Source organism: Pantherophis guttatus, chromosome 7 (assembly GCF_059756535.1).
Source record: "Pantherophis guttatus breed Tessera chromosome 7, ASM5975653v1, whole genome shotgun sequence".
Classification (NCBI taxonomy): Eukaryota; Metazoa; Chordata; class Lepidosauria; order Squamata; family Colubridae; genus Pantherophis; species Pantherophis guttatus.
The window spans coordinates 35,007,242-35,030,536 of NC_142069.1; the positions used below are offsets into that span (position 1 = coordinate 35,007,242).

Here is a 23,295-nt window from a genome sequence, read left to right on the forward strand (position 1 = left end):
AGAGGGCTTTTTGGTTTCTATTTTTAAAAAAATATTTAATGTTCTATTTAAGGAAGTTAAGAAGTGGTACCTTAGCTCTTCAGTCCAACTCTACTTTTGCCCCCAAGATACTGTAGATGTCACAGAGCCAGTTGCTTTCTTTCAGGTTGAACAGCTTCTTAGAGTCACCGAATGCTGAGCTGGAGCACAAGAATAAATTGAAGAGCTGCCAGGATGTCAAAACCAGGTGATCTGTACGTGGGTGTAGATGGCACCAAGACAATAAAGGAGAGAGCTTTAAACTGATGTTAAATAATTACATATTCCACCTTGTTTATTATTAGAATGGACTGGTGTAGATTTATATATGTTCTACCCTGAATAAAATAAATATGCTTTTCCTTATATATCAATGAAAACAATGTTCCCCAAATTGGTGCTTTCCAGGCACGTAGTATCTAGAATTCCTACTCAGCAGAATGAGCACGTAGTCCTAAAACATCTGGAAGATGGCAAGGTGTGGAAAGTTACACTAGATGCAGGGTAGAGGATTCCACAAATTTAAAGCCAAGTTGCTACTAAAGCAAAATGGAAACAACCATCATCATTAATATATTTTGTTGAATTCAATATGTAATCCATCACACGCTGAATTTTTCGTTATTCTAATGCTGAGAGCAATTCACAGGTTTGAGACACTGCTAACATACCTGGACAAAACTGTGAAATCAAAAGAATGTTGAACTGTATTGCCATTTTGCAATTTTAGGTAATCCCTCTTCTTACAATTTACTTAGAAGTTAATTTAAAAACCTGGTCAGGTTTTTTATTACCTTAAATTGATTTGCCTATAACTTGCTTATAAGTTCCCAAAAAATTACATGCTATTTTCACACCAGTGTTAGCCAAGTTTTAACCCACATTATAAATTTATTATGTAAATATATCATATTCTGCAGCAACATCCATGCCTTGAGACATTTATCCAAGAAAATTTAGTAAAAATAGAAATAGAAAAAAAAACACTTCCAAAGGGATTTAGGGACAGAAGGCCTGGCACATGTCTGGACTTGGTTTATTCATTCAGTACTGCCTGCTTATCTAAAATTTTCTCACAGACCCATTCAAAGATCTTTCCTAGGTTCGTTGCCCTACAATATCTTCAACAATAGATGGTAAATATTGAATCTTGGATCTTTTGGCATATTAGGTTTTTTCTTTAATTGACATCCAAAGCACAGACATGAATTACTCTCAACATTTTAACCAATAGCTCAAGCAAAAAACCCCACAACAAATAAAAAAGTAAAATTTTAAGAGTTAAACATAAAAATCTCAAATGATAAGATTTTATCAGATTTCTCTATGATTTTATGACTTTTCAATCATTTTATTTGGGGGATTGGTGTGTGATGTGAAATATTTGCAGTATTTGTGTGTTGTGGGGATGCAAGTACGAAAGGCTAGGATTCGCACCATGCTTATTTTGTCTTTTTGCATCACTGCAAAATCCCTATTTTTATTATATGAACACAGCCTGTTAGCATAATATGTTCAGGCATGTAATAGTTTTTGTCCTTTATGAATTAATCTAGCCTCTCCTTGTCCCAAAGGTGTTTTTTCAAGAGGCAACTGGACTTTCTGGTTTTTCTCAGTCATCCAGGTCATGGTTGTCCCAAAGATGCTTTTTCAAGAAGCAATTGGCAGTTGGACTTTCTGGTTTTTTCTTTGAAGACGTTTCGCTTCTTGGATGAGAAGCGAAACGTCTTCAAAGAAAAAACCAGAAAGTCCAACTGCCTCTTGAAAAAGCACCTTTGGGACAACCATGACCTGGATGACTGAGAATCTCCATAGACATCTAGCCTCTCCTTATTCTCAACTTATTTACTTATACAATTTATACCCATCTCACAATATATTAATACTAGCCAGCAAACAATTAAAACCAAAGCGAAAACACTATAAACCACAAAGAGATACAACAAAACGAACTTAAACATAGTGTGAGGTTGTTGTGAAATTGCTTACTCCCCAGTATATTGGTTTGTTATCTTAAATTGGGGCCAAATTAATATATATCCTTTTAATTGTTTTTTTAATGTTTTTATTGTATGTTTTTATCTGGCTGTACACCACCCTGAGTCCCTCGAGAGAAGGTGCGGTATATAAATTCAAAATAAAATAAAATAAAATAAAATAAATATTCTTGGAAATGCCTTGACAAGAATAGATATTTTATTGCAGAGAACAATTAATCCAACGATCAGAGAAGATTTGTCAACTGTAGATTATAACAGTCAAAACTTGCTTCAGGATTTAAATCTTGAGTTTTTTCCTTCTATGCTTCAGGATTTAAATCTTGAGTTTTTTCCTTCTGCCTTTCTAAATCAAGGGATAATTCACTGTTTGTTTTTTTAAGACCATGAAGGCAAGTGGGATTTCTTGATATTTAGAAGGTTGAGAATTCAATCCTATGTAGCGGCAGATATTTCTCTCCTAGGGCACAAAGAAAAAATAACTGCTGTGAACCCCACGTGGCGTCAGGAAGGGCAACGAGTAAATGCTCAGATCCATCTAGTTGTCCCGACTCTACTCCAAATTTAGGGATTACAAGATCGTAAAAAGGGAGGATTTTTTAATGGTTCATTTATGTCCGGCAACTCCGTATTTCTGTGCTTCACTCAGTTTACCATGTGTTAATTTAACCAGAGTATGGTATGCTCTTGATCAACATATCAATTCTTTCACAATACTTTCCTTCTTACCCTTTCTATATTGTTGTTTCCTTTCACAATACTTGGTAGCTCCCCCGCCTTAAGTTATTTTCCCTCTTAAATAAAAACAGCGATAGAAATTTGTGGACACCTTGGTTTCCATCAAGCTTCAGTATACATGTTTCTTGTCCACGTGTGATTTCATTTTGTTTATATAAATAGTATTATATGAACTCTGGAAACTTGAATTTTCTAGAAAGGATATGAGATGTTGTAAATGGAAAGAAAATTATTAGATAAGAATATTTGGCTCTGCACTCATGGAATTGGATTTGAACCAGGATTGTGTTCAGTATTGTTCATCTAGTTTCACTTAATTAGATAAGACCTTTTTGTTTTCTCTGTTTTGCTAACATACCAAACTAATTATGAACTGCCCTAATGCTACCATGCTACCACATTTCCTTATTAAAATTAAAATGAGCGTACTCAACTGGCTATTCCACTTTCCTAAGCAAGTTACATTTTTCCTTTTCTTTCTAAGAATATTTACATGAAATTGTTACGACAACATTATATAAATTCTTCAAGTATTGGTATTTCGAAGCCCCTCTCACTGAACTAAATCCAGAGTCAAATATTTTATAATGCTTAAAATGACTAAAACAGGAATCCATTAAAAGTTTGGAAGGTGTAAACTTTCTGGACCTTAATTCTAGAAGAACAAATCTTGTATTTATTTAGTTGAACTGAAAGGTTTTAGAAAAAAATGTGTCACATAATCCAACCAGTCTTTTAAATCTAAAATCAGTAACAACTTGTGTCACCCAATGTTAGCTATAATAGTGTGATCTGGTGATCTCTGAACATGTGATAGGTCTCAATCCAGGTTGTGTACTGTAGCACCGGAAACAATTTTAAAAAAACAAAAGTTGTTGTTAGACATTTGAATAATCTATGAAAACTGCCTCCACTCTTTCTGATGCTTTCTGGTTATCATAAGTGGCTTAACTTCAAACCATTCCCTGGAAAAGTAGCTTATTTTCCAGTCTATATGAACAACAATAACAACAGGAAAAAAGCAAGCTATCCTTCTAGATAGGTGAACTGGCTTATACATACGTTTTTTATACTTCATTTAACAATTCAAGTCTCTCATTTGGCAGAAGATCATTTGACAGAAAAATTACCTCTCTTATTGGCAGATTTGTTATTTTTTTTTTGTTTTTTTTTGTTTTTATTAAATTTGTATACCGTCCTACTCCCGAAGGACTCAGGGCGGTGAACAGCCATAAAATAAAACATATAAATACAAAATTTAAAATAGAGATAAAACAGATTAAATAAATTTGGCTGAACCATATTTAAAACCCCAATAATTTAAAACCAAATTTAAAATTCCCATTTAAAAGAGGAAAAGTTTAAGTCAGGCTGGCTTGCTGGAATAGGAACGTCTTAAGCGTGCGACGGAAGGTACGCAGATCCGGAATCCTCCGTATCTCAGGGGGGAGCTCGTTCCAGATAGTAGGTGCCCCCACAGAGAAGGCTCTCCCCCTGGGGGCCGCCAGTCGACATTGGCCAACGGCACCCAGAGGAGCCCCTCTCTATGGGAGCGTACTGGTCGGTGGGAGGCTATTGGTGGTAGCAGGCGGTCCCGTAAATAACCAGGTCCTAAGCCATGGAGCGCTCTAAAGGTGATGACCAAAACCTTGAAGCGCACTCGGAAGACCACCGGGAGCCAGTGCAGCTCGCGCAGGAGAGGCATTACATGGGAGCGCCACGTCGCTCCCATCACCACCTGCGCGGCCGCACTCATTTATTCTCTTCTGAGCTCCTTTAAGTTGTGTTGCCTGAGAGACAGAATATTGAGTGAATTTGAACAAAGCAGTGACACTTTTAAAGGACACAATTTAAAAGACTATTCCATCCATGACCCTAATGGGATCCATTTACAATAGTAAGATTAATAAATTAACAGTAGGCACCAGTGTCGGAAACACTGACCTAATAACTACGAATTGCTCAAATCTAAATTTTCAAAGTCAAGACAATTTCCTATTGATACTGTTGTAGGTTGTAAGTCTATAAAATTTTAGTTGGGAGCTGGATTTATCTTAAATAGTATAAAGGAAAGAACTGATGCAATTATCTTGGATGCAAAATCCATACTTAGTATTTTAAATCTAGCTTCCAAACACAGATGGCTGAGCTTAGGGTCTGAAGGAATTTGCTAATTGTCCTGTGATCACTGAAACATGCTTAATTTCCACTTCAATGAATAAATACAAAATAAAAAATAATAATTTATTACTGATAAAAGAATCTTTTCTTATTTCATCTCAGATACTTCCTTAAGCTTAACAGATTTTATCATTGAAATTGAAGCATTAGAAGAATATTTGGCATGAGAATGGAAATTCAAACCTTTAAATTTTTTGCAGGTTTAGGTTTTCTTTCTTTACTTTAAAATGGAACTTGGTTGGAGGAAGTAAGTTTGATTACATTCAATTTATTTCTCTTCATTTCACGCTATTAATGATGGGGTGTCATAGAAGCATACCTATTAAGTAACATATAATATTACTGAAATTTATGACTTTGACATTCTTCCTTGTAGTTGATGGGAAACAAAACACTTTTATTTTCCATTGTTTCTCCAATGGTTTGCAACGCCTCTCATTACTAATGTTCTTTATTATATCCCAAGGAGGACATGATGAAGAAACTTCTTTTTTAGGAGGGTTGCAAAATTCAGACAACCAGTTAAATTAGTTAAGCCTCCCTTAAGATTTATATTACATTTTGGAGAGTTCCCTGCATCAAATTAGTCAGGAAACAGAGAGCTCATTTTTTAAAAAATATAATTTTAGTCAAAGGAAACTCTGAAAGCCAAAAAAATGGCAACAAAGATATATGCCCCAAAGGACGCAGTGTATGGATATATTTTGCCCACTGCTTCCAATGTTTTCTAAACTGAGCTCTGTTAAATCAAGGATTTCCTTCATCTTGATAAGCCAATTGACTTATTGCTTTGCCTTTTGTTTTCTCTTTAGTGGTAATATTCAATGTATCTTACAATGATTTTCCCCCCCCAGTTTAAATGTTTTTGTTGTAGGTTATCTATCACACCCTTCATAAATTGGCAAGCAAATTGCTTAAGTAATGCTGCCTCCTGCAGGTCAAAAAATAAAATGGGAAATATTCTCACAAATACGAAAGAACTGATTTCTTATGACAATATTGGCTAGAAAAAAAATCATTCAAATAATTTATTAATCCAATTTTGCATTATGAAACAGTATGTATGTCTAAATTATTTAGTCAAAATGATAAAGTGAAAAGGGATAATTAATGGTGCCATTATTGGAAATGAAAAAGAAAAATTATAGAAATGGCATAAACCAAAGAGCAGGTTACAGTACAATTGTCTGCCATAGATCTCCCAAAATAGATCTATTTAAAAGGTCAGGCTACTTCAGACTGTCATTTTTTTCATTATAATGTTTAAATTTTTGTATGTGCTCTTCTATTTTAGGTATTTCCAGCACTTTATGGAAAAAAATGCTGAATTAGTAAAGAAGAGCATTTGAATTGCAGTGTGATCATCTGTACTATAGAAAATTCATTCTTAAACCAGTCTTCCACACATTAAATACACAAAGTTCTTCTGCTGTAATTCGATACACAAAATATCCATATTCTTTGTCTTTTTTACTCTTAGCCAAATCCTTCTGGTGACAGCACCAAATGTTTCTTGCAAAACTTCAGAAGATTGGGAGAGACAAAATCTACCTGTATCTAAAGGAAAAGTTCACCACTTTTGATGTATCACCCATATTAACAAGATCAACATGTGAAGTCAATTAAAAATGGTATTTTAATAATATCAGCATATTTTTTAGCACTCTGTTAAATGGAACACCTACTGTCCAGCATAACGTGTAAGATCCTGTCTCGGCTTGTCGTTCGTTCAGAACTGCGATAGGAAATAATCACCAGTAACGCACAGAGAATCAGGGTTTACTTTGGCAATGATAAGCTTGCAGTCAAAAGTAAAGTACAAGTCGGTGTTTTGGTTCAAAGTCAGCGGTGGGTGTAATCACACCACAGCGCTATTTAACAAAAACTCAGCCCCTTAAACATACATCCGGTGATTATGAATCAAGCACCCCCCCACTCCCTTAACAGTAACAGCTGCGAGCACCAGAGCAGCGAGGACAGCAGAATCAGAGAGGCCCGGCAACGTCATCAATCATCACCCTGAATGCTGCTATCCAGGAACTGTTTGTGTGTTCGCTGCGGCTGCTTATCTCCACTCCTTCGTCTCCCACACCCCCCATCGATGGCGAGCTCCGGTAGGACTCGACAGGTGGCCCCCCCTACCAGGAGCTCACCTATAAATAGAAAGCATACAAATGTTAGTCACTGTTACGATCCTGCATTAGGTTTGTCTGGGTATTTCCGATGGAACCGTTGTATCAATCGGGCAGCGTGAACATCGGGTGCTGCCACCCACGAGGCCTGTGTTACAGGGTATCCTTTCCACCGCACAAGATATTGTAACATCCCCCTATGAACCCTGGAGTCCAATATTCGGTCTATCTCATATTGGTTGGTATGCACGGGACCTGGTGGAGTAGTCGAGGTACCTGGCCTTTCTATTGTCACCGGTTTCACCAAACTGCTATGGAATACGGGATGTGTCCTACTGAACAGAGGGGGAAGTTTAAGAGCTACGGTTACGGGATTGATGACTTGTGTTATGGGAAATGGTCCTATATATTTAGGTCCTAATTTTTTACTGGGCAGTCGGAGTTTAAGGTATTTCGTAGATAAGTATACTTTGTCTCCTATCCGGAATGGTTTTGGATCAGCTCTTTTCTTGTCTGCATATTTTTTGTACTCATCTGCTGCCTTTTGTAATGCTGTTTTTACACTTGGCCATACATGACTAATTTTATCGGCCCAACCGCGTGGCGTGTCACCGTCTGTCATAGGGGGATCTAACTCTGGAATGGCTGAAAACTCTCGGCCATATATTACTTGGAAAGGGGAGAACCCAGTACTGTGGTGGGGTATGTTGTTATATGCCACTTCGGCGAAAGGCAGGAGTCCTGACCAATTCGTCTGCTGGTACGAAACGTAGCATCTGATATATCTTTCGACCATGGCATTGGCCCGTTCAGCCGCCCCATTAGTGCTCGGGTGGAATGCTGAACTTAACCCTTGAGAGGACCCAATTAAACAGACAAATCGTCTCCAAAACTTAGAGGTGAATTGAACACCGCGGTCGGATATAATCCTCTTAGGTGCTCCATGGAGACGATAGATATGTTGCAAAAAGAGTTCGGTTAATTGTCGCGCGGATGGTATGCTTTTACATGGCACAAAGTGGGCCTGTTTCGAAAACAGATCTACCACCATCCAAATTACAGTGTGGCCATGGCTAAGGGGGAGATCGACTATGAAATCCATAGCGATCTCTTCCCAAGGCCTGCTAGGATTCGCGACTGTCTGTAATAGTCCTAACGGTCGTCCAGACCAGGGTTTGGTGGTTGCACAGGTACGTAAGTGACCATCTACTTCTGTAAGTCTTAATAGGGTTTGGGAAGGTGCAATTAGAGGTTCTATCACTTCCTCTCGCTTGCTATTATACTGTGGCATCCGGGACAGCGCATCAGCCAGGAAGTTTTTCCCAGCAGGAACATACCGCAACCGGAAAGAGAAACGCTGAAAATATCGTGCCCACCTTATTTGTTTGGGAGATAGTCGCCTGGGCGTTTGTAAGGCTTCTAAGTTTTTATGGTCCGTCCATACTTCAAAAGGATGAGACGCCCCCTCCAAGAGATGTCGCCATGTCATCAACGCCCAACGGACCGCGAAGGCCTCTTTTTCCCAGATCGCCCATGCCCGCTCTGTCGTGGTTAACTTTTTAGACGTATAGGCACAAGGTTGTAACCCTCCCTGCTGTGTTCTTTGTAGGAGTACTGCTCCTACAGCCACGTCGCTAGCATCTGCCTGGACTACGAATGCCTGCGTTGGGTCTGGATGCTTGAGTACTGGTTCTTGAGCAAAGAATGTTTTTAACTGCTCGAAAGCCATTTGACACACTGACGACCACGTCAACGCTTGTCCCGGCTTTGGTTTAGCCATGGCCGGTTTGGTCCGTAACAGATCCGTTAGTGGTAGGGCTATTTCAGCAAATCTGGGAATGAACTGCCGATAGAAGTTTGCAAAGCCTAGAAAGCTCTGTAATTGCTTTCTGGTTCTAGGGGCCTGCCATTCAAGCACTGCCTGGACTTTTCTGGGATCCATCTCTACCCCGCTCTCTGATATTCTATAGCCTAGATAATCTATCCTCTTTTTGTGAAACTCACATTTGGATAGTTTCACGTACAGCCTAGCAGCTAATAATTTGTCTAAGACCTGTCGGACCAGAGATATATGTTCCTCTTCAGTTTGCGTGTAGATTAAGATGTCATCCAAATATACAAGGACACCCCTGTACAGATGTTCATGCAGCACTTCATTGATGAACTGCATAAACACCGCAGGGGCGCCCTGTAGTCCGAACAGCATGACCTGGAACTGATAGCTTCCCAAGGGACAATTGAATGTTGTTTTCCACTCATCCCCTGGTTTGATTCGTATCCTATAATACGCTTCGCGTAGGTCGAGTTTCGTAAAGATACGACCGGTGGCTAGGGCAGCTAACAGGTCCTTCATTAAGGGAAGTGGATAGAGGGGCTCCACACACACTGCATTGAGACTTCTGAAGTCAACGCATAAGCGTAAACCCCCATCTTTCTTCCCACGAAACAGGACAGGGGCAGCCCTCTTTGATCGACTAGGTGTGATAAAACCCCAGGCCAAGTTCTTGTCTATATATTTTCGTAATTCTTTTAGTTCGGGTTGTGTCATTGAATACATCCGGGGCTTGGGTAGCTTCGCCCTGGGTATTAACTCAATACTGCAATCCGTAGGCCGGTGAGGGGGCAGGGTCTCACATTCCTCCTCACTAAAGACTCTAGCGAGATCCCTATACACATTAGGATTCGTCGTGTCTGCTGGTGGGCTCTCTGCTTCTATTCCCCCTGCTGGCTCCTTTTCCTCCTTGGTAGGGGGAGGTCCCAACGGTAATCGAAGTTTGCGAAAACCCCCTTCCCACCATATCGCAGGAGCCCACTTGTCCAACCATGCTAATCCTAAAATCACTGGTTCTAACATTTTCTCCACTATAATAAACCGAATAGTTTCGGTGTGCTCCCCAATATCGAGGTGCACCTTTTCTGTTATATGAGTCACTGGTGCCCCTCCCAGCAATGAACCATCCATTTGTTCAAAGGTAATAGGGGTTCTCAACCGCACAACCCGCAGCCCAAGTTCGTCAACTATTGCCCTACGAATTAAACAACGAGTACACCCTGAATCAATCAATGCCTCATATCGGCGTCCAGTGGTTGCCCGTGGGTTTCGGAGTACGACTGGTACCACAAAAGGTCGGATGGGGTCGCTCACCATCGGGTCGTGTGGGTCCTCATCGTCGTCATCACTATCCCCAGCCACAATCGGGAATTTTTCCGCCACCACTTTCTTAGTATCTGTAGCCAGGGGATCCCTCTCCATACAGGATGTTCGAGTCATTTGGGACCGTTCGGATGTTGGTCGGCCTCTGCCTCTCAACACAGCTCTAGGAGGGGGGGTTTTGGTCCGAGTTGCGGGGCATGGGATGAGGACAATCGGCTGCTCGATGACCAAGGTGATTACATCTGAAGCAACAAAACGCAGGCCGCTGGATCCTTTCCCCCAAGCCGGAGCCAGCATTCGGTTTAGTCTCCTTGGGTGTTTGTGTGCGTTCTGCTGGTCGTTTTCCTTGACTTGCAACCCCTTCACCCCGAATACGGAATTCTCGGAGACCGATGTCCAATCTGATGGCTGCCTTGTACCACACACTCAACTTGGGGGGCAAGCCCCGGTACACGCAGGCTTGCCGTAAATCACGGTCTAGTCCTTTATGGAATTGGTGCACCAGAAGACGTGCTGGCCACCCCACCAACCGAGCCGCAATCTTTCGGAACTCCTGTACATATTCCTTTGCTGGTACGCCCCGTTGCTTAAGCGCAAACAAATCCCCCTCTGCAACCTGGGCGCTTGTTTCGTCTTCAAATCTGGGACGAAGAGCCTCCAGAAATCATCCCATGTCCACGAGTTCCCTTGCATGTTTAGCATGGAGGCCTGCCACCCACTCAGCCGCTTCTCCCGTCAGGACCCCCGTAACAGCAACCACCATAGCCCACTGGGAGGGATACCACTGTCCATATTGGTCCATATGGCTTATCACTTGGCTTAAGAAAAGAGCCACTCGTTCAGGGCTTCCGTCAAAGGAAGTCTGCAGGGCAGGCGGTCCCCAAATGGCCTGCGGGACCCACAGCCCCGGCGGGGCCCCCAGAGGCCAAGGCATGGGGCCTGGGGTCCTCGCTGCTCCAGTCGCTGTCCTGTCCTGCCTAGGTCGGTCCCTCGTCGCCCCGCAACCCCCAACAGGTAAGCCCCCTGCCAATTGCGTTGGTTGGGGCTCAGGACCAGCTCCAAGGTCTCCCAACGAGGCGCCTTGGTCTTGTTCTGGAGCGGGTTGGTCCATGGATCGTCTAGAGGTCCACTCCATCCTCAATTTAGGGCTTGTGAGCTGGAATTGGGTCTCCGAAGCGGTCACCCCTGTATCCTGCCAAGAAGAACCTGGAGGCTCCAGCCCTGCAACCCAGGGCTGCCAGGATGGGGCGTCACGAAATCCAGATTCCCCAAAACGCTCACGTAGCATATCCATGGTGCTGGGACCGGATGAGGCAGGATACTCCCAATCCCCTTCATCCTCCTCAGTCCATCGTCTTTCCCTCCAGCCCTGGAAAGACGCTCCCAAGCGAGGGGGCGTTGGCATTCGCGGCCCGAGGAGAACAGAGCTGTGCCACCAATCCCCCGTCCGAGCCCGTTGTCCTGGAAAACTCTCCTCCTCCGGTCGGGGCGGGGCGCTCTTGGTTTGCTTGACTTTTGTTTTCACTGCCAACTATTCCACACTCTCCTTCACCTCCTCTATCAGTGGTTCCTCCCTCTCCACATCTCCACCACACTCCTGCTCTTCCAAGGCCGTCCCTTCTGCCATATCCCCCTTTGCTGCAAAGCCACAGGGACTCCTCACCTCTTGCGAAAAGGAACCAAGCGCTGACTTTCTCTCGGCTTGTCGTTCGTTCAGAACTGCGATAGGAAATAATCACCAGTAATGCACAGAGAATCAGGGTTTACTTTGGCAATGATAAGCTTGCAGTCAAAAGTAAAGTACAAGTCGGTGTTTTGGTTCAAAGTCAGCGCTGGGTGTAATCACACCACAGCGCTATTTAACAAAAACTCAGCCCCTTAAACATACATCCGGTGATTATGAATCAAGCACCCCCCCACTCCCTTAACAGTAACAGCTGCGAGCACCAGAGCAGCGAGGACAGCAGAATCAGAGAGGCCCGGCAACGTCATCAATCATCACCCTGAATGCTGCTATCCAGGAACTGTTTGTGTGTTCACTGCGGCTGCTTATCTCCACTCCTTCGTCTCCCACGCCCTCCATCGATGGCGAGCTCCGGTAGGACTCGACATCCTGTCTCTCTTTGCTCAATTTAAGAACATAAACCCTACAGGTAGTCCTCTACTTATGGCATTTGTTTAGCAGCTTTCAAAATTATGATGGCGCTGAAAAAAATGACTTACATATTTATGATCATCACAGAGTTCCTGCAATCACATGATCGTGATTTGGATGCTTGGCATCCAGTGATGACATTAATAACTGCAATGATGTACAACCAAAATTCTGTGCTTAATTGTGGTTGTTACTGGAGGACCACTGCACTGTGGGTTATTTCTTGATTAGCCATACACACTACAGGAAGTTTTTGACTTACAACCACAGTTGGGACAGAAATGTCCATCAGTAAATGATGATGTTATTAGGTGTGTTGTGTCCAATTTTCCAAACTTTTGCCATGGTTGTTCCCTCATTGACTCTGCTCATCAGAAGCCCCTTGGGAAATTTGCAAATGGCAACCAGTATGTACCGGTATTTATGACAGTTGCAGCATTCTGCCATGTGATTTTATGTTGGTTATTGACCAGCATATGTACCATTAAAACTGTAAAATTTTGCAACCCTTACATATGAAACTACGTATGCCTACAGACTATGAAAATTTTATGGAAGAATAAAATTCCTAATAATATAGAAATAAGCAATGTAAAACTAAAATCTACAAAAGCTACAAGATGTTTTGATATTAATCATAGGAACTACTGTACTTTTCGGAGTATAAGATGCACTTCCCCTCGCCTGCAAAAGAGGGTGGAAATGTTGGTGCGTCTTGTACACCGAATACTGCCATTTTTGGCCTCCCGAAGCCCCGACCCGCGCATCCCGCGCAAATGGGGCACACAGAGGGTTTGGGAGGCTTGCAGAGGGCTCCTGGGGGCCAGGGAGGGCAAAACCTTTTTCCTTGATTACTTCTTCGAAATCTTGGTGCATCTTATACATCGGTGCATCTTATAGTCCAAAAATATGGTATATGTATTGTTAATGCATAATAATTATTAGAACTCTTTTAAATAAGAGGAAAGAACCTTAACTGGCTAAACAGGATTATCTAATGAATGCAAGTTACAGAACATAATTTAAGAAAATCATATATCATGTGGAACAAACAGATGAATGTTTGTTGAACATTGTTGGACAAAAGCTGTCTAGTATAAGAAGAAACAATCCTTAGATTTATTATTTTTTCTAGGTACAGAGCCTTTTTTTTAATCTAATAATTACTTCCTGATGTACTAACATCTTTCATAAAACATTTGTTGGTATGATATTACAATCTTAATTAGTAAATTAAGAGATAGTAATGCATTCTTCTTCTTTTTAAAGTTCATTGAATTCAATTAAATATTTTTTTAAATGTAGGAATACGACCAAGCAAAAGAAGGGCAAAGGAGAAATTATTGATTTTTCTAGTATAGGTTGTGTTTCATAACTGAAACTGTTTAAAAATATTTTTACCATCTTTGAATATGTGCAATCAAATTGTTGTTGACTGGTAATTTGGTTCTTCAACTCCTTCTATGTCATAGGAATTAATATAGAGGGTTTAAAAAAGGACTCCTAGAACAAAATTTGGACAATGGACTGTGCTTATGGACTTCTAGGGAATCTATTTGCCTGCTGGCTATTAGATGCTAACATTGGATGGCTATTAGGGCACTTCACATTTACAATGGCTATTGGCTATCCTCTTTTTCTTTCCATCTTTTTAACATTATGGGTTGTCAGTGGAACTGGGACTTTGCATTTTTATTTTTATTTTTGTGCCTTCAAGTCAGTCTTGACTCATTGTGACTACTTGGCTAAGTCCCTGCACTTATCTTGGCAAGATTTTCAGAAGTGGTTTGCCACTGCCTTCTTCCTAGAACCGAGTCCAACATTAAAGTGCAAAAACTTCAACTTCCAGTGGAGACAGGGTGAACTAAATATGCCCATGACAGAGAGGAGACAACAACTGCAACGAAGACCAAAGAGACTTTAATGATTGACTTATTTGTGTTATTCTTTGGCTTTCTCACTTACCCAGCATGCATCAGCAATAACACCTCTTGCTCCTTGGCTTTTTCTAAAGTCAGGTTGAATATCTGGCATCTCCCTTTCCATGCCAGCATTTCCCAATGATACATTGGATAATCCTAAACATTATTTTTCTAACATGTGAAATTAAGAACCTTGTGCAATAGTTTGCAGATCCTGTAAAGACTCCTTTCTTTGGTATTAATATGTAGACTGACCTCTTCCAATCAGTTGGCCATTATATAATTCTCCACATTTCTTAGCATAATTTGCTTAGAATCTTTACTGATTCTTTTGTTGTTTTCATACTTCTGTAGATATTCCAACAATTCTTGCAGTCTTTTTCAATTTGTAGTTTTTAGAACATTTTCCTTCGTTTCTTATTTTTGTAATCATTTCATTTTAGTAAAATTCCATAACAATCCACATTCTGGTGTTAATTTTTCTAATGTTTATTTTTGTAGTTTTACAAAATGCATTTTTGAAAGCAGCTTTTGTCCCTGTTATGTGGCTTTTGTAGTTTTTTTCTTCAGTGTATGCATTTGTGTGTTCTTGCTCTTAATTCACATTTCTCATTTAAAAACTATTTTCCAGAGAGTATTGAAACTCTAGTCATACTCCACCATCGGCCATATCAGTTATGGATAATGTGAAATAGAAAACAGCTTGGCACATAAATTTAGGAAATGCAAAGAGATAAGTTAACTTTAAAGGATAATGCAGAGTTACCAATTTCTAATGAATATTATTTCAGATTGTGTAAGATATATGCATCACAAAAATTACTTAGACTTAATTATTTTACACAAAGAAAAAGTTGGCATGAATATTACTAAAACTATTTCCTGGAAATAATATGAATGGTCATAGGAATGATCTACCCTTGTGTACAAATATATTGCAGTTACTACTTCTAGCAAATCGTCTGGCACTGACTTTATGTCTGAGACATAGGAAATGAGCATATGAGTAAAATACTTTATTTGCCTTTTCATCAAGCAAAGGTTCAATATATTTTATATAGGCTGCACCTTGCACAAAAGCATTAATGAATTTCTTATCATCATCCCCAAATACTCTAAACTTCACCTGTATTCTTAATTCTTTTAACTGTTCCATATTATCCCCATATTATAATTAGGTAGAGACTGAAGTACAGCAATTTGGTTAAAGAATGAATTCATAACTAGAGCCCAATCTCAGAGGAGCAGGTAGATATTAAAGATGATAGAGTTTTGAGCTCCATGTCCTCTTCCCCACCCACTTTTCTTGATCATTATTGCTGTTTATTTTTAACATAAGGTTTGATTGAACATAAGATTTAATTGAAAGATTAACAATAGCAAAATGCCCAAAAAAATCCCCAACATGGCAGAGGAACAAGGCATACATGGATGAGTCAAGATGGCTGAGACAACAATTTGTTCAGTGAAAAGAGGTTAAAGGCAATTGCCCCTTTGGAAGATGCAATACCTGAAAGCTACCCTTAAAAAACTTGGAAGTTGTCTCAACAGGAAATTTACTTAAACAACTAAATAACTAGTAGAGGATCTGGATAAATCAACCACTTTAAATTGAATGGGCTTGGCAGGTATGTTTGAACAAGTTAATAAACAACTAAGCATTGTCTTTTCAAGTTTAAGAAATAACTCAGACTGTAAGAAAAAGCATGTGAACTTGCTGTGAAAAATGAGCTTGATATTGGAAAAGTTCACAAATATATCAATGACATTAAAATGTATTTGGCTGACCTATAGGACTGGGACAGGATAGATAATTTCAGAGTTAGAGGAATTAGGGAAAATACAGCAAATAGCTAATTTATCTCAAAAAGTTTCCAGATTTGAAGATTTGTTCCTAAATTCAACAAAATCCAAAAACCAAGAAATATATTAATAAAATTTTAAATGATCTGGTGAAAAAAAAATCCACAGAAATTTTGCAGAGCTAATAGGTAAATTGAAACAAAGATATAGTGTTAGTTTTCCATGACATTAGTCTTACCATAGTACAAGCTTCAAAACTCTGAGAGAATATTTATTAAAAAGAGAAAGAAGGTATAAATACTAGTTTTCAAGCTAATACTTCAACCCCAAGGAATAGATTTATACATTCCAGAAATGAAGTTTTCAAATGCCTTCATAGAGAATACAGAATAAACTTTAATGTTTAAGAAACTCTTATAACTCTATAGAAGATTTGACAAGAGGGTCTTTTAGCATTTGGACTCATAAAACAGTTGCTGGTTATAATTTACATGTTTGATAATGTTTCATATTAGCTAGGAAGAAAGACAAAATACAGAGAATTGTTTAAAAGTTGTAAAGACAAGGCTAGCTGGAAAGGGAGGAGATGGAAGTTCAACAATCCTCTAAATTAGACTAGTGAGAAGATCTAACAGGTTGGGAAGATGAGGGGTGGGGGGAGTAAAGAAGAGAACTAGGGATGGGTGAGGGAAAACAGTGTGGGAGCAAAAAGGATAATTAGTATGAAAAGTCATAATAACCTCACAAATTTAATTATTGCTATTTTGTAAGAATAGTAAGCAAGACAAGGATAGGTTCTTTAAATGCTGGAGGCTAGGTGTCCCAATTAAAGAACTAGAATCAGTTAATATTTAAGATCCTTCAATCTATAGGTTACAGAAAATATATACATCAGAAAAAAATTAAAGATTTTAGAACCAAGTCAACAAAGATAACCATCTCATTTTATGCTAATGTAGACATTATATAGAAAAGATTCAAAAACATAAAGAGAAGATTGCTTTTTGTTAAAGGGAAATTTGATAGTAAAATTATAACCTGATCTCTACCTACATACCAAGTCAGAGTCAATCAAGTTTATACAAAAATTTATGAAAGCCTTAAATAAATTTGGCTATTATTTGGTTCTATGGACTAATTTAAATATTGATGCGGGTGCAATAGTTGATTGAACAAATAATCAGGAAAATAGAAGATAATTTTTAGCATCTAAAGATTTGCAGAATTTGATATAACTGCATGAACGTACCGATATCTCTAGCACAAAGCATCCACTCACAAAGGGCTTTTACCTATTATTCAAAGAGATACCAATCCCATTTGAGGATAGACTATACGTGGGCCTTAATTATTTTTTGAATAAATTTATCCAAATAGAGATAATCCAATATATAAGAGGTGAAAATACAATGTAAATAAGCAGAATAAAAAGAAATCAACATAATGAATGTACTATTTATTTGTATCCTGTCTGCATTATTTTTACAAATAATTCAAGGCAGCGAACATATACAACACATCTTCCTCCTATTATTTTCCCCACAATCCTGTGAGGAGAATGACTGGCCCAAAGTAACGCAGCTGCCTTTCATGGCTAAGGTGGGACTAGAACTCATGGTCTCCCACATTCCAGCCGGGTGCCCTAACCACTAACCAAATTGGGTCTTCTGGTATTATCTTCAGAATGTAAATATATGTGGATAAAATTCAGACCTAATTAATATATACACCTAAACATTAAGAAAGGGAAAAGGCTTGATATTTAGAAACTGGCATAATTATTAGCTCATTTTTTTATACTTAAATCAATTTGACAATAAAAACTCAAGATTATTGGAAAATAAGCTTCCAAAAGGTAAAGGAGAGGGTTATATAAAGGCAATAAATGATCAATAATAAAAATCTTATTTAAAAGTTTATTTATTTATCAAGCTTGTATGCCACCCAACTCACTGAAGGCAACTCTAGTTTGCAAACTAGTACTTCTAAAAACCTTGTTACAGAATTTCTGGTGCTGTGAACTTAGACTCATTTTTACAATTAGAAGTTACAGTTTTTTAAAAAAACATTGAAAGTAGAAAATTCCCAGGTTCTAACAGATGAGTTCTATAAGGCATTTAAAAATATTAAATGAGAATTTTTGTCATTAAGGTAATTTTCTTCTCTCATCCTAGTGCAATTCTAAAATATCTTTAATTCCTAAATCACACAACGATTCATTAGAATTATCTTCTTACAGACTTATCTTTCTCCATATTTATCATAAATAATATACTAAACTACTAGCCAAACTTCTCAATTTAATTATGGGAGAAATTATGCAGCCTAACCAATCAGACTTCATTCCAAAAAGAAATATATCTAGCCCCACCAGAAAACTGTTATTATTAACTCTTAATATTAAAATTAATGTTTCTCTATCAGTATGCTCATTAAAGATATTTAAAGCAACTGACTGTACAGAAAGCACTATTTTTAAAACAAACTTTAAGTCTGCCAATTACTTTTTCCACACAATAGATCAGATTTATAATATAATCAATGCCCAATAAAGAATTAAGAAGTATGAATCAGAAAATAATTTCAAGAACTACCAAGCATGGCTATCAATTATCCTAGCAATCATTAATTCTTGTTATAGAAATACAGTAATAGTTTTTATAGCAATAAAGAAATTACAGATATAAATTTGATTTTTAGTAATGCAAATAAATATATTAGTATAGAATTTGAAAATTAGGGATGGTAGCAAAATTTCAAAATCACAACTGAGTTATTAAAGAAAATTCTTCCAAAATTTTCCTAAAGTACGAGGATAGCTAATAATTTAAATATAGTAGTGGGTTTAGATTTAGGAATTAATATAACTATATTATAATATCTATTATTTATATATTATAATTATATTATAATTAATATAATCAAAAACATTAAGAAACTGTTTAATAATAATTTCATCTCAATGTATCAGAAGATAAAACAAAAAATGAAAATCAGGAATAAGAAAGATTTAAATATTTTGATTGAACTGAGGCAGTTAAAATGATAAAACTTTACTTTTTCAAAAATGTCAAACTGCCTCAATAGGTACTTGACAAAATGTTAACACTTTGGGAAAGAAAAATTAAGCTTCTTTGTTTAATACTAGAAAAATTAAGAATAGAAATGTCACATAAGGACTCAGACACAAGGAGACTGAAGAATTCCGTTTTAATTTTTTTTAAAATAAGGCAGCATATTTCAGTTATATTGTTCCCTTCATAATGGAAAACTCAACAAGACATAGGTGCTGCTAGAAAACATTAAAGAGATTAATAAATGTTTTTCTTCCAGAAGACTTTATAATAGGTAATATAAGTAATGTATTTACATATTACGAGAGCCAGTTTGGTGTTAGTTAAGGCACCAGAATAGAAGCTGGGAAATTATTGAGTTCTTAGGCATAAAGCCAGCTGGCCACCTTAGGCCAGTCACTCTTTCTCAGCCCTAGGAAGGAGGCAATGGCAAACCATTTCCAAAAATCTTGAGAAAACTGCAGGGACTAGTCCAGGTAGTCACCAGGAGCCAAGTTCACTTGAAGTTACACACATGTACTCAAGTTCACAAAGCTACACTTCAATTTTGGGAGGAAATATGCAACTTTGATAGAGGCATCTTTACTGGGACATCTAATATTCTTTAATCAGGACATGTCAACCTAAAAGAAGCCTTGAAAAAAGCTCAAATTGCAATAGGGTATGAGACTTCAACAGTAATAAGACACAAAGTAGATGTGTTTGAGTTACACTTAAGTCCCCATCTATCCTGGCCAACAGAGCCCCAACTTATTTTTTTAATAAGAAGGCTATAAAGGACTCAGCATCTCACTGTTTAATTATGAAAAATTAGCAATTAATTGCTCATTCCAAACCAAAAGAAAAATGTAAATAATTTATGGAATGTTAGAACTGAAGGCGGGTGAGATCCTGTAGGTTTAAAAAGACGCAATGTCACTAACTCACACGTTTTGTTACTTACAAGCCTAAGTGCACCAACATAAGCTATTTAAACTCTGTGCAGTGAATGCATCAATATGAAACCCATAAAATGGTACTATAAATCTGGTTTCCTGCAGTGGCACAAAAGAGTAACTCACCTCTTCATTGGGAGAATCCAAATTTTTATTCTGAGCAATAATAGTTTTCACCTTGAAGGTTTTTTATTGAATATTCTAATACAGAATATACAGGTAGTCCTCAACCTACAATTGAGCCCAAAATTTCTGTTACTAAATGAGACAGTTGAGTTTTGCCCCATTTTATGAACTTTCTTGTCACAGTTGCTAAGTGAATCACTGCAGTTGTTAAATTAGTAACAAAGCAGTTAAGTGAATCTGGCTTCCCCATTGACTTTATTCCTCAGGTGGTCTCGAAAGGTGATCACATGACCCCAGGACACTGCAACTGTCATAAATTTGAGTCAGTTGCTAAGCGCCTGAATTTTGATTACCTGAACAAGGAAATGTTGCAATGATTGTGTGAAAAATGGTCACAGGTCACTTTTTTCAGCACTGTTGTAACTTAAAACTGTCACTAAACAAATTGTTGAAAGTCGATGATTACTTGTACGGCCAATACTCTATGTGATGCCAAATTTTATTAAATTTCAGAATCAACTCAATAATTTGCTATTGTATAACTGCCTATGTGGGATGATCTTCAAGTGATTTGAACTATGGTTTATTTAGCCTAGGAAGCCTAATCTAGCCTAGGATGAAATTATGTTTCTATATATGCTATCCTAGTACTTCTTCGTTTGGTAAAGGGCAATGGCATACCAGAACTAAAAAGTCCCACTAACAGCTTCATGGAGGAAGGATTGAACAATTTCCACAATTTCTAACTAACAACCAGTAACAATAGCTTCCAACTTCTTGCTATGCTCCCAACTTTATATTCTGACGAATTCTTTAAAATCAGCATTTGCTGATTCAGATGTAACAGAAAACTGATTTCAGAAATTGACAGCTTTGTATAGAGTGCACGAAGTACATGAAGCTGGAAAGATAAGATAGTTCAGATACAACTTGTTCCTAGGATGGTATTGCATAGATTTATCAGACTAAAAATATAACTGAGGCAAGCCTTTATGGTTCAACTTCTTGATTATCTACAATAGGGAACAGTACACACTGATATGTAGCAGAAAAAAAAGGCAAATACCACTATTTGTTCTCTGAAGGAAAGTCATTTCTGTCAGGAAATGCAAATTTTGGATGCAAATTTCTTGCTTTCTTTATATTTCTGTAACTCCTGTATTTGTGTGAAGTTGACAAGAATCACAAACGTACTTTTCAGCTTGCAAAACTCCTTCCCTGGATAAAAAGTTTTCTTAACACACTGAATCATTTTCATTTCTAAAATATGAGATCTGATTAAGCTAGTGCAGTGTTTCTTAACCTTGGCCGCTTTAAGAGGGATGGACTTCAACTCGTAGAATTCTCCAGCCAGAGAAACACTGAGGTACTAAATATGATCTTTAAATATATTAAGTCAAATCATGATGTTTAAAATGAAGGTACAAATTCAATAAGGCATGACCATTAGGAATATCTTACAAAATACCAGTTATAATCTAATAAGACAGTCTGGTCTGTTTAAATTAAAAATTCTTGACTTTAAAAGCAAAGGAGAAAGAATTGTCAGGGAGGGTGGCATAACATTTATTTGAGAAAGTAAAAATGAGACATGACATAAAAATATAAATAATGGTGTTAAGGTAAGGACATCAAATGCTCCATGGGGAGTACACAGCCTCAAGAATTTTTTTGGAAATGTTATCACAGAAATTGATATACATAAAACAGAAAAAAAAGAGAGAGAATTCACAAAAGGTTGTCATCAAGTTTTCTGTTTTATTTAAGATTTTAGTTTTAATTCTGAAGAAAGAGGTACATTTCCTTGTTTTTAGTTTTAGCGTCAGGTTATAACCATGTTTAATTTTATGTTTCTTTTTTCCCCCCGTCTTTCAATACTGCACAAACGTCCAGAAACTACAAGGTTAAGTAAAAGCTGCAGGCAGAGGTCGTCAAAGGTTGCGCTCCCGATGATGGTCTTGTGGCCCCAATGCAGTGCTATCTCAGAGTGTCTTAATCAGGTGATTTAAAAAAAAAGAGACTGACAAGAAGACAGAAAGATTGAAGTGAATATCACTCGTGTTTCAGCTGCTTATAATTATATTATGTATATGCTAGGTATTAAATCTGTGATATTTTTAAAACATTATATTTATTTGAAATCTAAAGCCAAAACTTTTAAAAATTCCCTCTGTTAAATCATTTCTTACCAACATGTCAGTTATTTCTACAGGCAAATTGTCTTTCACCTACTTTATGCCAAAACGTTACTGACAAAACTGTCCCACCCTTCAAGAGAAAAAAGAAAAAAAAAAGTATTTCCCTGTATAATCAACTCACAGAATGCAACACGAATGTTAGGCCACTGCTTTTCCTCAATATATTTCTACACTGGATTCTGAATTTTGTATTATTGTCTTCTATTGTCAACATGACATTTTCCTGCTACGCTAAAATAATTATGTGCAAAAGATTTATGAAAATATTATGCACTTTGATTTCTCTCGCTTAGTGTGTTTAAAGAAATAGTTTTTAAACAGTGTATTTCAAACACTGACTCAGCAAAACTTAAGAAAAAAAGATAATAGTTATGACCCTGTGATTGCATTGCATTTGGAAGCTGGTTGGGAAAGATTTTTGACCAGGAACCAGATTCTTCAGAAAGAAAAATATGAAAGAGGGGCCATAGGTGGGTACAGGAAGTTTGGGAGGAGCAATTCCTGCATTTCTAATGTTTTTGTACTTTTCCTAATGACGATCCAACGCTGAGCTCTGTAGTAAATCTGTGGGGGGTTTACTGGGGGGTCTGAAAGCTGTCTGAAAGCCTGGGGGAGGAGAGTGGAAACTGGCAGGGTTTGAAGGAGGGGAATAGGGGTTCCAACTGGCTCTGTGCAATGGAATTTGTGTACTGAAGGGGTTACTGTGGGGGGTCTGTGTTGGGGCAGCACTGGGGCCATCCATCTCTGTGAGAGCCTGAAGAGACTTTAGCCAATGCGGTGGATTGTCGTCTTGAAGAGAGTCTAAACTGTTTCCAGTGGAGGCTGGGATACCTAGGAAGAAGAGAAACACAGGAGGAGACAT

At 38.1% G+C, this 23,295-nt stretch overlaps 3 protein-coding genes across 20 annotated transcripts in view; 1 reads left to right on the plus strand and 2 right to left on the minus strand.

Moving 5' to 3' along the window:
• The window catches only part of LOC117655949 (solute carrier family 23 member 1-like), a 57,322-nt gene extending 57,114 nt beyond the window's left edge, over window positions 1-208 (minus strand). For both annotated transcript variants that reach the window (XM_034403856.3, XM_034403857.3), the window contains exon 1: window positions 71-208. The gene's annotated coding sequence lies outside the window, so the exon portion shown is untranslated. The remainder of the gene's footprint in view (window positions 1-70) is intronic.
• STRA8 (stimulated by retinoic acid 8) overlaps window positions 1-1,002 on the plus strand; it is an 87,016-nt gene extending 86,014 nt beyond the window's left edge. Inside the window, exon 9 of the mRNA XM_087873942.1 lies at window positions 146-1,002. Coding sequence (XP_087730068.1) covers window positions 146-178 — 33 coding nt within the window. The 3' untranslated portion in view covers window positions 179-1,002. The remainder of the gene's footprint in view (window positions 1-145) is intronic.
• Window positions 76-23,295, minus strand: part of CNOT4 (CCR4-NOT transcription complex subunit 4) — a 94,709-nt gene continuing 71,489 nt past the window's right edge. For 16 of the 17 annotated variants that reach the window (XM_087873939.1, XM_087873931.1, XM_087873935.1 and 13 more), the window contains one exon: window positions 21,974-23,264. In XM_087873939.1, the coding sequence (XP_087730065.1) occupies window positions 22,963-23,264 (302 nt within the window). In that variant the 3' untranslated portion in view covers window positions 21,974-22,962. Of the gene's footprint in view, window positions 232-21,973; window positions 23,265-23,295 lie in introns of those variants that run through there. The other variant, XM_087873936.1, reaches the window with a different exon arrangement.